General features: G+C 42.1%; 1 protein-coding gene across 4 annotated transcripts in view; it reads right to left on the bottom strand.

The window, feature by feature from the left end:
- SKA2 (spindle and kinetochore associated complex subunit 2) overlaps window positions 1–7485 on the bottom strand; it is a 47127-nt gene extending 39642 nt beyond the window's left edge. Inside the window, exons 1-2 of one of the 4 annotated variants that reach the window (XM_090291937.1) lie at window positions 7273–7485; window positions 4053–4139 (exon numbers count right to left, since the gene is read on the bottom strand). In XM_090291937.1, coding sequence (XP_090148063.1) covers window positions 4053–4139; window positions 7273–7305 — 120 coding nt within the window. In that variant the 5' untranslated portion in view covers window positions 7306–7485. The remainder of the gene's footprint in view (window positions 1–4052; window positions 4140–7272) is intronic. The other 3 variants (XM_090291938.1, XM_090291939.1, XM_090291940.1) reach the window with 3 other exon arrangements.
- Between the last annotated feature and the right edge of the window lie 5933 nt (window positions 7486–13418).

Raw genomic sequence — 13418 nt, 5'->3', positions numbered from 1 at the left:
GAGAAGGCAGAAAACATCTAGTAAAAACTCCCTTCCTGGCATTGCATCCCGAAAGGAGAACATCTATAGACATTCTCACCATACTCAGCCCCCTAACACTGCCACTATTGCTGTCGTTCCTTTCCATGGCCTCCGTAACTTGACTTTCCTATTATTTCAATAACCATTTCAGTACCCTTTAGAGACTTCAAATACATATAGACATCTCCCCAATACTAAGGGAAAAATTAACTCCTTCTCTTGACTCTCTTGTCACTTCAAAACCAGTTTCATTTTTTTTCCATTTGCCACTGACCTTTGAGATCCTATAATATACTTCCTCAGTTTAACATACCCACAGACTAGTATTCTTTGCAAAACTTTAAAATAATTTAAAGGTCAGGCTTGCCCTATGGAATAAAATTTTAATAACCTTCTTTTTGTAAGTTTTCAAATTAATTTATTGACTGATTTTTAGAGACAGAGAGGAAGTGGGGAGAGAGAGAAACATCGATTTGTTGTTCCCTTTATTTGTGTGTTCATCGGTTAATTCTTGTATGTGTCCAGGGATCAAACCCACAATCTTGGCATATTAGGACAATGCTATACCAACTGAGCTACCTGGCCATGGCCTTAAAACAAACTCTTGATTTCCATAAAACTGTATCATCTTAGTTACCTTCCTGCTCTTCAAATATCTCCTTCATGGACCCTTCATCATGGCTATAGGCAGAGACTCAGTTCATCGCCCTCCCCTCTCCGCTTCCTTGGAGATTTTTCTCTAAGCTTTTAATGATGGAAATGTTTTTTTTTTTGTTTTTGTTTTTGTTTTTTTAATCCAACAGGAAGGAATAAAAACAAAAGATCTAACTTGAAGACAAGTAATATAATTCTGCAGAGAGTGATCAAGACCTATGCCATGAGCATTACAAGAAGGGACAGAAGACAGTATGAAAAAAGAACTCTTAGTAGTATGTTTGACATGGGCAAAGAAATAATAAATAACACCAAATGTATATTAAGCTGCCTTTTGTGGTATCTACTCAATATTGCCCCCAATGACACTGAGACCTGTCCTGTCACCCTTAGGGGTATATTTCCCATCCTATTTCTAGAGGCCAGACATTGTATTGGATAAAAGATCTCCAGCAGAACTGGAAAAATAAAGGAAATACTAAAGGCCACAACAAAGAATTTCTTTTCTTATGAACATACTGGGTAAGAAAAGTTATAAAACTTCAGATCCATGTGTTTTCATATTTAAAGAGCCCCACCAAGTAACAGCAGAATTAATGAAAGGACCTATACTGTAACCATAAAATAAATTTCACAGCATGAATAAAATATTATAGAAGTTCCAAGAGAGATGGGGGGAGGGTAGAATAAGGAGGAACACACACAAAGGATCAGAAATTAGAATGGCATCTATTTCTCAACAAGAACACTGGAAGCTAAAAAACCACAAAGCAATAATGTTAAATTAAGAAAAAATAATCTCCAATCTAGAATTCCATATTCAACCAAACCATCTGTTGACTAAAGGGTTAAATAAGGCTTAAATAAAGATATTTTCAAACATCTGATATCTCAAAAAGTTAACCTTTTGTGTATTCCTCCTCAAAGTTTCTGAAGGATATGCTTCACCTAATCAAGGGAGTAAAACAAGAAAGAGTGAAACACATGATCCAAACGAGGAGAAAAACTAAAGAAATTACTGAAATGTTGGTAAAGAAATCCCAGAAACACAGCCAGGCAGGGGGCCTGTTGCGCAGGTCGGACTGGAGCAGAAAAACAGCACAAGAAGGGATATGGGAAAGAACTGGGGAAAATGGAACTGAGGGATCATGTGATGTGTCTGACAATGTTGACAAGTCTTACAGTTCTGTTAGGAAAGTCTGAGGCTGAATGAATGATAAAGGCACAGGGAAACTAAAGAGATTGAAGAAAAAAAAATAATTTAAAGCTTCAGAAAAAGAAGTGTGTAAGAAAGGAAAAGCAAATACAGTATACTATGACTTTAGATAAAAGCAATATTTGCAGAGTCATAATCACTGTGGTCTGAATGTGTCCTTCCAAAATTTATTGGTTAAAACCTAACCCCCATGGAGATGGACTTAGGAGGTAGGACCTTCAGGAGGCGATTAGGTCAGAGTAATTATGAATGGAATCAGTGCTCTGATGAAAGAGGCCTCAGAGAGATCTTTCTCCTCTGCTATGTGAGATTATAATCAAAAGTCTACCAGAGACGAGGGCCCAAACCTGGTCATACTGACACCTTGATCTTGGACTTCTGTTATTTACATGAGACCCAGTTGGTGGTATTTTGTTATAACAGCCCAAAGACTCAATCAGATATATGTACAACCATGTACATAGTGGCATTATTCACAATATTCGAAAGATGGAAGCAACCCAAGCACCCCCTGACAGATGAATGTATAAACAAAACGTGGTACCTACAGACAATGGAATGTTATTCAGCCTTGGAAAGGAAATTCTGGTACATACTACACCTCGGGTGAATGTTGAGGACATTATGCTAAGTGCAATAAGCCATCACAAAAGGACAAATACTGTATTGAGTCCACTTTTTAATGTACCAAGAGTAGTCAAGTTCATAGATAAGAAGCAGAATGGTGATTGCCAGGGGTTGGAGGGAGGGTGAAACGGGGAGTTATTGTTTAGTGGATACATTTTCAGTTTGGGGAGACGCAAAGTTCTGGAGATGGATGGTAATCATGGTTGCATTTAATGTGAATATACTTAATACCACTTAAATGGTTAAAATGGTAAATTTTGTTATGTATAGTCTACCACCAAAAACAAAAAAGGATAATAATGTAAAATGGTGTTGGTGCTCTGGAAAATAAAATAATAGGCAGTTCCTGAAAGTATTAAATGTAGAGTTAGCATTTGGTCAGCAATTCTACTCTTAGGTATATACCCAAGAGAAATAAAAGCAAATTTCCACACAGAAACCTGTACATCAATGTTTAGAGTAGCATTACCATAGTCGCCAAAAAAAGGAACCAAAATGTCTATCAACTAATGAATAAATAAGAAAATGTGGTATAGCCATACAATGAAATGTTATTCAGCTCTAAGAAAGAATAAAGTACTGATTCATGATACAACATGGATGAATATTTAAAAGATATGAAATGTGTCTGAAAAACATATAGGTGATCCCATTCACATTAGATAGTCAGACAGCAAATGTACAGAAATATAAAGTAATTAATTAGTGGCTGCTTGGAGCAGGCAGTGGGTGGGGTTGGTAAGTGACTGCTAATGGCCATGTGTTTCTTATTGAGGTAATGAAAATGTTCAAAAATTGATTGTTGCGATGACTGCACATCTCTGAATATACTAAAAACCACTGAAATGTATACTTTGGAAGGATGAATTTTATAGTTATGTGAATTATGACTCAATAAAGCTGTTTTGAAAACAAGTTGTAGAAGAGAAAAATAACTGGAAGTGGAACAAAGATGAGATGGAAAATGGAGAGAAAGTTGGAGCATCATGTGAAATGCCTTCCACATAGTTCTTGAAGGACACTGACTCAGAGGAGTCCTTTGGCCAGTCATTTGGTGGTACCACTGGACCAGAATTGGTTTGTTGTTCTTCAGTCAGAGAAAAGAGGAGAAAAACAAAGAAAAAGCTAAGTCAGTTAAGGAGCTAGAATAGTCCTAGTAAGGAGCTAGAATGTTCAGTAAAAACTAAACACTCACCATGCTTTACCAATTTTATATAAAATAATATGTTAATTTGTACTTCCACTCAATCAAAAAAATGTTACAATGTCAGAGGCTTCCACAATGGTTCATTATTTCCTGACTCAATAATTATTTTTAAGTGTAAAAAAAAAAGGTAGCCACAAATTCCCTTGACTATGGAAACAATAGTGTGTTCTCATATGCTGTGACCAAGTTTCCCACATAAAAAGATTTTAAGATTCTATAAACTTAGTACTTAATACTGTAATTGTTATAACCACTATTATTAGAAATACTATCAGAAAATCTTGTAATAAAATTTTCTTTTGAAAAGACATTGATTTTCCAGATTACCTCGCCTGTTGAATCAGGATGATTAATCTTGATTTCATATTCCAGCCTGTATTGAATATAATCCAGGTCAGAGTCAGCTTTCTGGAACTAAAAATCAGCATAAATCATTATTTTGTGAAGTAAGAGGCATATTAATAAACACAATTCTGCAACTATTCCTTCTTTTCTCTTTATATTTTTTAATATTTTGATAATGTGATATATAACTCGTTTTGAAAAAAAGGAAATAAAAAATATATAAAAATCTTCCATGGTCTATATATAATACCCAAGGTCTATTAAAATTTTTAAAACTACTTAACATTTTGAAAATTTCTCTATTACCACAGAATTCTTAAGATTATCACATGTGTGGCTTCAGGGTTCCCTTAAAACAATCTCTATTTTAGAAGCCCTTAACTTATTTATGAACCAGAAACCCTTAAGCCTATGTGTGTTCTTTAACTTGATATTTTACTTCTGCTTAAAGTTTAACTAGCATAATCCCATAGTCCATTTAACAATATCTTTTTTTTAAGAGAGTCATTTCAGCAATGACTTCTTGTAATACCTGGAAGTCCACAATGTATTAACATTGTCAAATAGTAACAAAAAATAGTGGTTCCTGCTTTTGAGTAACTTATATTTTACAAGATATGACAGAGCCCTGATTGGTGTGGCTCAGTTGGTTGGGTGTCCTACCACAAAGCAAAAGGTCACCAGTTCAATTCCTGGTCAGGGCACATGTCTGGGTTGCAGGTTCAATCCCTGGTCAGGGTGTGTGAAACAACTCATCTATGTTTCTCTCCAACATTGAGGTTCCTCTCCCTCTCTTTCTCCTTCCTTTCCCCTCTCTCTAAAAATAAATAAATATTTAAAAAAAAAAGAAAGATACAACAGAGTGTGCTTTCAATTGACAGTTGGGTGGATGATGGAGTCAGCTAAATTTTCAAGGACTTTTGCAAGCCAGTTGTTAAACACAGGTATCACTAAGATTTAAATTATGTGAATTTATAATTAATCTATTAAAACAAATAAATACTCAAAAATCATAACTTCCCAGTTATTTTACTATTATCTGTGCTCTTGAGGTATATCATAACTGTATAGAGGAAATACAATATCATGTGCTAAATACACATGTCTTTCCAACTCTACTTTCAAGGACATCATAGGGGTAGCTAAAATTTGATCAGGATGGAAATATTTACACAGGAAACTTGGCAAATGCTAAAAGTCAGGGGTTTATACCACTGCTTTCGGTTTTTTATTTTTTTAAATTCCCATGCCCCTTTAGCCCCTGGCGAGGGGGCTTCATTGATTGAAGCATCCTCCCATACACCAAAAGCTGCTGGGTTCAATCCCCGGTGTGCAGGAGGCAACTGATTGATGTTTTTCTCTCTCTTTCTCCTTTTGCCTTCCTCCCTGACCACCCCCTAAAAAATATAAGTAAATACATCAATAAACATATCCTCAGATGAGGATTAAAAAAAAATTTCCCATGCCCCTTTTAAGTAATGTATACACACTTCCAATTACAAAATATTTGAGAAGACAATAAAATTATAAACAGGCTTTAAGAGACAGAAAATTCGAAAAATTAAAAGTAGAATTACCATACAATCCAGCAGTTCTACTTCTGGGTATACACCAAAAAAAAAACTGAAAGCACGGAAACAGATATTTGTACACCCCTGTTTATAGGACCATTATTCATAATAGCCAAAAGGTGGAAGCAACACGTGTCCATATTAACAGATGAGGAAACAAAATGCGGTACATACATACAATGGAATATCATTCAGCCTTATAAACGAAGGAAATTCTGATACATGCTACATCATGGATGAACACTGAGGACATTATGCTAAGTGAAATAACCCAGTCACAAAAGTACAAATATTAAATGAGTACCTAGAGTAGTTCAATTCCTAGAGAAAGTAGAACGGTGGTCACTAGATACTGGGGTGAAGGGAGAATGTAGGGTTACTGTTCAATGGGTGCAGAGTTTTAGTTTGGAAAGATGAAGCTCTGGGGATGGATGGTAGTGACTGCACAGCAATGTAAATATTCTTAATCTGCATTCCCACCAACAGTGCAAAAGCGTTGCTTGGAGAAAGCAACGCAGGCATAAATGTGTGATTCCGAAGGAGCAATGCCGGCGAATGGCAAGGGGGGGAGGGGCGGACTGCGGGGTGAGAAAGCTTTTGGCTTCTTAACCTTATTTTTCTTTACCGAAAAACCGACAGGAGCTCAATGACGGGTGAGTCCGCCAAATTCCATGTTTTAAAGGAAGCCAGCCCAATTGAAAAAACAAAACTGGTAACGCTGAAGGTAAAATAAGGGAACTAACAAGATTAAAAAACGCGGCCGATCAAGCTAGTAGCTAGTAGCCTAGGGACGGAAGGGAGTGAATAAAGAGGGCAAGTGGAGAAGCGTCCATAGAAGAAAACTAGGACACTCTCCAGCTGGCGCCCCCGTGCAGGACGAGCACTGAGGGAGTCCTTTCCAACGATTCGCCCCCGCCCCCTACCTTCACAAACGAACGAAACCAGGCACCTCAGGAGCAGGGAGCCTTCCTCGTGCGATCCCGCCCGTGCTCCAGGAAAGGAGCTTAAGGTCCAGGTGCCCATCGCTCGCTCCCCCGCCCAAGGACTGCCTGCCCCTGTGGGCCAAACAAAAACGTGTCTAGGGGCGTTCTTGGCCGCTAGGAAGTTGAGCCCGCAAGTCTGGCATCCTTTCTCAGACTTCCCAGCCCGCCTAGGAGGATGCGAACAGTTCAGGCCCGAACAGATTTCTCTCCGCTACACTCCGTTATCCCCACCAAACCCCACCCTCCACCCCCTTTTTCTGGAGTGTGACCGACCTCTCCCCTTCTAGGGGCCTGTGGGGACCATTCCAGTCACATCTTTGGGTGGAAATACGAACGTCCACACCAGCTACAGCTCCTTGAGGGGCAGAAAGGTGAGGGCAAGGAACAAACTATTTCAATGGCCCCACACCCTCAGCCTCTCCCGACATTTCCCTCACTAGTTGCCCGGATGTAACCCCTTCTCTGCACGCCCCCCCCCCACCCCCAGCGGTTAAAAGAGCAGGCAGCTCCCTTTGGTGCAGGAGGAGGGAACTCAGGTTTGGTCCAGCCTCCGCCCAGGGTTTCCGGCGATTCCAAATTGCGTCCCACTTTGGCGGCCATCCGGGGAAACATAAACTACCCAGTAGATCTCCTTCACTTTACACTCACCATCAATTCCAGCTTATCGACCTCCTCCTCCATGTTGAATAATTGACATTCCTCAGGCCGCCGCGGCGCTTAAACCACAAACCGTACTAGCACTGAGGGTCCCTATTGGACAGCTGTCACTCAACGTCTTGCACTCGTTGGCTCCTCCGCTTCGGCGGCGCCCGCCCATTGGCGACTAGGTAACACCTTTCCTTAGGAAACTCCTTTTCCTGTTGGGCAAAAAGATTGGTTGCTGCACTCTTTTTTTTATTTTTTTTCATTGGTTACACCCTCATCTCTGCTTTCAGTTTCTTAGTTAGGGCTCAGCAGAGAAGATTGCGATTGGTGCAATCGGAAGAAGAGCCAACCAATGACACAGCGGCTTCCACAAACCGCACAGGAGGAAGTGACACACCTTCTTTCCTCTCCTGCTTCTCCTCCCCTCGCTCCCGCCTTCTGCTTATTCATACCAAAGCACCTCAGCTATGATTGGCCGGAGCGTGCTGCTATCTCAGCCAATCACAATCCAGATTGTGCTCTTACGTCACTGGGAACGCCATTCTTGGAGAGAACGTGGCTACGATTGGTCCCTCCACAGTAAGGTTTCAATTTTGAAATTTTCTTCATGATGAGGGCGAGGCCGCTCCCTGGACTTCAGCTAACCCGTGGGCTTTTAGACTAGTAAGTGCAGGGATATCTTCCTGTGTTACCCCGGCTCGCGTCTTCCGTGGCTGGGCCTGTTGCTGCCTGTGTTGTTAAGATTTTCCGAGGTGGCGACTGGCTGCACTCGAGGGGAGATGGAGCCGGGCGGAGGTCTGAGGCGGTTAAAACTGTCATGCCGAGTTCTACCTTAACCATATTTCTAATACTTCTTTTTTATTAACCCCCTCCCCAGGATATGTTTACTGATTTGAGCGAGAGGAAAAGAAGGAGAGAGAGAGAGAGAGAAAAAGAAACATTGAGCGGCTGCATCCCGACTGGGGTTAGAACCCGCAACGTAGGTATGTGCCCTCACCAGAATCAAACCCACAAACTTCTGGTGTGTGAGAATGCTCCAACCAACTGAGCCACTGGGGCCAGGGTGATGCAGGGTGTTTTTAGTTGCCCTTAAAATCTTTTCAAAACAAGGGAGGTAAAAAGCAAGGAAGAGTACTTTTTAATTTTTTTTAAAAAAAGGAAAAATACTTTGAATAATCATAAGAAAATGAGCTTCTACCTAGTATGAGCAATTGGAATCTTACCTAACCCAGTAAAAAGAATTTGTATCTCTCATTACTCATTTGGAAAGGGAACAAGTATATGTATTTTAACCTCAAGGAAGACTGCTGTATACTCTTTCAGTTGGTCAGTTGTCCTCTACACAACACCTAATACTTTTAATAAACCAATGATAATAAATACAAACCTTAGCTCGCTGAGTCCTCTGTCATGTTTCAGGTAGGAATTAATTATCTTTAATTTTTGATAGACCTGTGGTTATATTTTAATGTAACATTAATTTGAGAATATCTCAGACTGCACCTTTTGATACTAACAGATTTGACTTAGTCTCTAAATTCTCTGCATGTGCTGATTACTGTATTTAATTAGAAGTCTATTAGAGTGACAATGACCCAGAGCTCAAGACACACTCTCTCTCTCTCTCTCTCTCTCTCTCTCTCTCCCTCCCTCACACACACACACACACAATCATATGCACACAGCCACAGAAGAGGAGAAAAGATTATTTAGTTCCTAGATTTTTTTTTCATTGAAAAATAATCTCCAGAATGATATACATCAGCTTTTGCAGAACTTTTCAGAAATTTGACTGCATGAAGCTTGTCCTGTGGCCGGATGGTCAACCATCTGCAGACCCAGTGAGACTAGAGCTCGTCTTCCCTCTCGCCCAGCCGCCTGGGATCTGAACAGTGACAGTTTCTGAAAATAATTTCTCTCCCAGGAATCCCAACAATAAGGAGGAGCTACTGCATCCCAGAGCCCTCCCTGCCTGGACTAGAGTCAAGGAGAGACGAGGGAAGAGCTGGGGCCTGACCAGTTCATTAGAAAGGAGCTCAAGGGTGGAGCAGCTTTGCCAACAGCATCCAAAAACAAGATGGCTAGGCAGCCTTGGTCTCACCGTTCTCTGTGGCCCTTTTGATGCAAATGACTGGCAGAGTTCCAGATAGAGAGAGAAGGAGGAGAAGGAGAAGAAAGGAAGGAAGAAAGGAAGGAAGGAAGGAAGGAAAAGAAATTTACTCGTGAGTAGACTTGAGACAAAACAATCCAGATGTGACACCCAAAACCATGGCGAGATACGGAAACTACTGCCAATGCCAAGCTTGAAGTGCCCAGAACCTGTCATCCTGCAATCGCTACAGCAGCTGCGCTGTTTTCACTTCTGCATCAGAAACCTGACCTTGCCACCTGCGGGAACTACCACCACTGCAGCCACCACCACCAAAAGCTGGACATCTTTGCTGCCACCTATGCCAGCAAATATGGCGGCTTCCCCTGCGGCCTATTTCTTCCTTGGCTCCCGTCTGAACCCCGGTCTACACAGCCGCATCTGATTGCTGGTTGGTGGAGCTTGGTCACAGACCTGCAGCCCAGTCCCAGGACAGGTAGAAACATGAGTTCTGACTTTCTCGCTGGGAAGGCAGAAGAGGAATTTCCCCAGAGACAGAAAGACAATTCAAAAGACATTAGCATGCAAGATGAAAAAGGCGCCCTGGATAGATGGTGACTGGCTGCAAAAATAATGTGAATGTACCTAATGCCCCGACCCATTCATTTAAAAATGGTTAAGGTGGTAGATATTGTTATGTGTATTTTATCACAATTTAAAAAAAAATTTTTTTTTGCTCTGGCCAGTGTGGCTGAGTTGGTTGGAGCATTGTCCCATAAACAGAAAGATCGCAGGTTCGATTCCCATTCAGGACACATGCCTAGGTTATGGGTTCGGTCCCCATCAGGGCACCTACAGGAGGCAACCAATCGGTGTTTCTCTCCCTCTCTCTCTTTCTCCCTTCTCCTCTCTCTAAAATCAATGAGCATATCTTCTGATGAGGATAAAAAAGTATTTTTTAAGTTAGCAATTGAAAAAAGAAAAGGAAACATGGGGCAGCTGTGAATGTGACAAGTTGCCACCACTAACCTCAGTAAACGTTTGGTGAATAAGTAAATAAAGGTATTAGTTGGGGCTCAGGTCTCCCAGACACCACGCAGTAGTTACAACCCATCACTGTTTACCATTTCTCAGTTTACTGAGCATTTTTAGTGTACTTTGTACTTCCTGCTAGCATAGCTCTGCCACACAGTATGACTATTGTTTATATAATTATAGCTAATTTGTATAAGCATTTACAATGTGCTTGGTGCTTACACACATTATCTCAATTACTCCTCACAATTACCTGTGAGGGACAGGTTGGGTGCCTGTATCGCTCAGAGCTAATAATTTATTACACTGGAGTGGGGACAGTATCAGAATACGTCAACAGAAATAAAAAGTGAAGTCGGTGAATTCAGGATAAGGTGAAGCTCCAGGAGAACCTATAGAGAATCAGAGAAAATAAGGAGAAATTTCAGCATGTTTATGTTTTTGTGACCATGGAAATGGTCTAGAACAGTCTAGCACACAGGAGAGGTGTAAGCCAAGAGAGTCAGAACTCAGCAAAGGCTAAACCGGTATATGCCCTACATCTTGTCACCCTGGCAACGGGCCCCGCACCTTAGGATATGACATTCTATTGAAAAAGCCACATGCAAATAAAGTAAACAATCGCTCCCATCGGGCCTCACAGAGTCCAGCTGGCTCCACCTTAGGGAGAGTTCTGAGCAGGAGTTTGAGAGTAGTTTGTGCCACAACATAAAATGAGGCTGTGGGAGATATCATCGGAATTACACATAATAAAGGAACATCTTGGAGCTGCACACTCAAAGGAACGTGGGGGTTCATCCCATACCTGTTGCCGCTCCCCCTGAGGTTGGTCAAAGCCTGTGTGACTTGTCAGTTGTGCACTCGCTTATCCAAACGGTCTCATGTGTTCTTCTCTTCAGCACCTCTGCCTGGAGGGAGCCCCAGACTGGAGAAGGGGAGAAGGTCACTCCCTCAGTTTGGGTTGAGCTTCCTACGCTGCTCTCTTGACCCTACTACTGCCCAGCCAGAGCCTGCCCAGAAGAGATTTGAGAGTACAGCAGAAAATTCTTAGGGTTCCCATTGCAATGGACCATTGGACTGGTTCATTACCATGCTGGAGATTCCCCAGCTAGCAAGAAGTGAAGCGGGAATTTGAACCTAGTCTGTCTGATCCCAAAGCCCACCCCCTTGCATGACCCTAACAAGTGCGTTCAGCTGAGTCTATTTTCCCATTAGCAAAAAGGTAACGAAAAGATTTACCTAACTGGGTATTGAGAGGATTGCAAATGCTGTATGTCAAGCCTTAGCTCTTATCCGGGCTCCCAGGAAAGGAGGACTGATGAGCAAAAGTACCACTCTCATTTTTGGATGTAAAAGTCTCAGCCTCATAGGGGTTAGAGAGCATGACCAGAGCTAGCTGTCCATTTGTGGTCAAGGATAGATCTTGATTCTGGGTTTTTACCCTAAATTCCACACCCATCTGGCTCATTTGAGGGTTTGGGTGGGAGGGTGGAGAGAACTAAACCTAAGGGCCCTCCATAAGAGGACAAGACTGTGTGCATGTAAGAGCTACGGCAGGCACTGCTGAATGGGATGAGGTGAGGGTGACCTGGCTCTGTCCTGAGGGGCAGTGGTGTGGCCAATGAAATGGCCTTTTTTCCTTCCTCCCAGAGGGGAAAATGGGTTTAGCTAAGCCGGCAATTCTTAGCCTTGGCTGTACATTGTTAACACCTGGGAGGCTCTGAGTGCGGCCTGGGCATTAGTGAATGAGCAGCCCGGCTAAGCAAAGATGAGCTTCTGGGGCCAATCAGGACATCCTGGGGGAGGAGGGAGCATGAGGGGGTAGGTTTCATGTCAGGGAAATAAATGGAGCAACAAAGAAAATGCCCAGGCCTGTGATCTCAATGTCCCAGACACACGACCCAGGCACTCAAGACAGGAGCAAGATGGAGCCCCTGCCTCCCAGTGGGCAGCTGCAGACATCGCAGGCCAGGCCTTAGATGTGCAGTCAGGATGAAAATGCTTCCAACAGCCTAAGACTCCGCTCCGCCTTCATCATGGGAGCTGCTCACTAGGTACACGGAATGCAAAGGAGTGGTGAACAGGCCCGACTGCCCTTCCTGACTGTGGGAGGTGGGGAGCGTGGCCTCCTGGGAATGGCCTGTTGTATCTCCAAACACAGAGACAGAAAATGCATTCCTATTGTATTAGCAGCTCTTCAAAGCCCCTGCAGTGGTGTGAGTTACAGCAGATACAGCTACTTTCATATATTTATTTTATGTGTTTAGCACTTAATTCCACTAGCTTGCATTATAAGACACTCAGCTGTTAACACATTTTTACTATGTTATCCTCTTCCACATTAATCAGAATTTATTGATTAGTCACAACCGGGATTTCCAGAGAACAGTTGCCTCATGTCCCACCACTCCCCTCGTTTATAGTGTTATCTGTCCATCTTCGTTATTGCAGGGTTTGGCTTCCATGTTTCATTCTCTTTCATTTCCAGTCTTTCATTAGTGTTTCTTCTATGATTTCTCGGAGTTCTTACATATTATTCTACTGTCACCAATTCAAGGTTCGTGTGCCCAATGCTTCAATAAAAGAGGCCAATATTCAAAATGTCAGAGCTTGGAGTGAGGAGAAGATTATTGATCCAGGAGACCCCAGCTAGAGAAAATGGAGGGGGTGGGCATAGAGCTTCGGCAAACCCATTTTAAAAGAGCCCAGAATTCAGGTGTCTCTAATGTCAAGAAAAGGGAGGAGGCTCAGCCCAAGAGGTATGGATGGCCAAGAGGAACGAGACACCTAGGCGCCAACAGGAATCCAAGGAAGAGCGGGAAATCTCTACATCTCTTTGTTGCCCAGTTTTGTTGACCCCAGCTAATTTGAATCTGGTCTTGAGACTCGGCAAGTTTTTGCTGAAAGCTCAAACTTCAAGCAGAATTCCTTTAATAATTATCAGTGTGATAGCAGGAGCTATTCGCCTAAAGGCCACAGGAGAAATGCAGGCTACAATTAAGATAGAGACAGGGAGATGAGGATT

This window comes from Furipterus horrens, unplaced genomic scaffold, assembly GCF_987537825.1.
Source record: "Furipterus horrens unplaced genomic scaffold, mFurHor1.1.pri manual_scaffold_11, whole genome shotgun sequence".
Taxonomy (NCBI): Eukaryota; Metazoa; Chordata; class Mammalia; order Chiroptera; family Furipteridae; genus Furipterus; species Furipterus horrens.
This window is presented reverse-complemented; position numbering and strand designations above follow the sequence as displayed.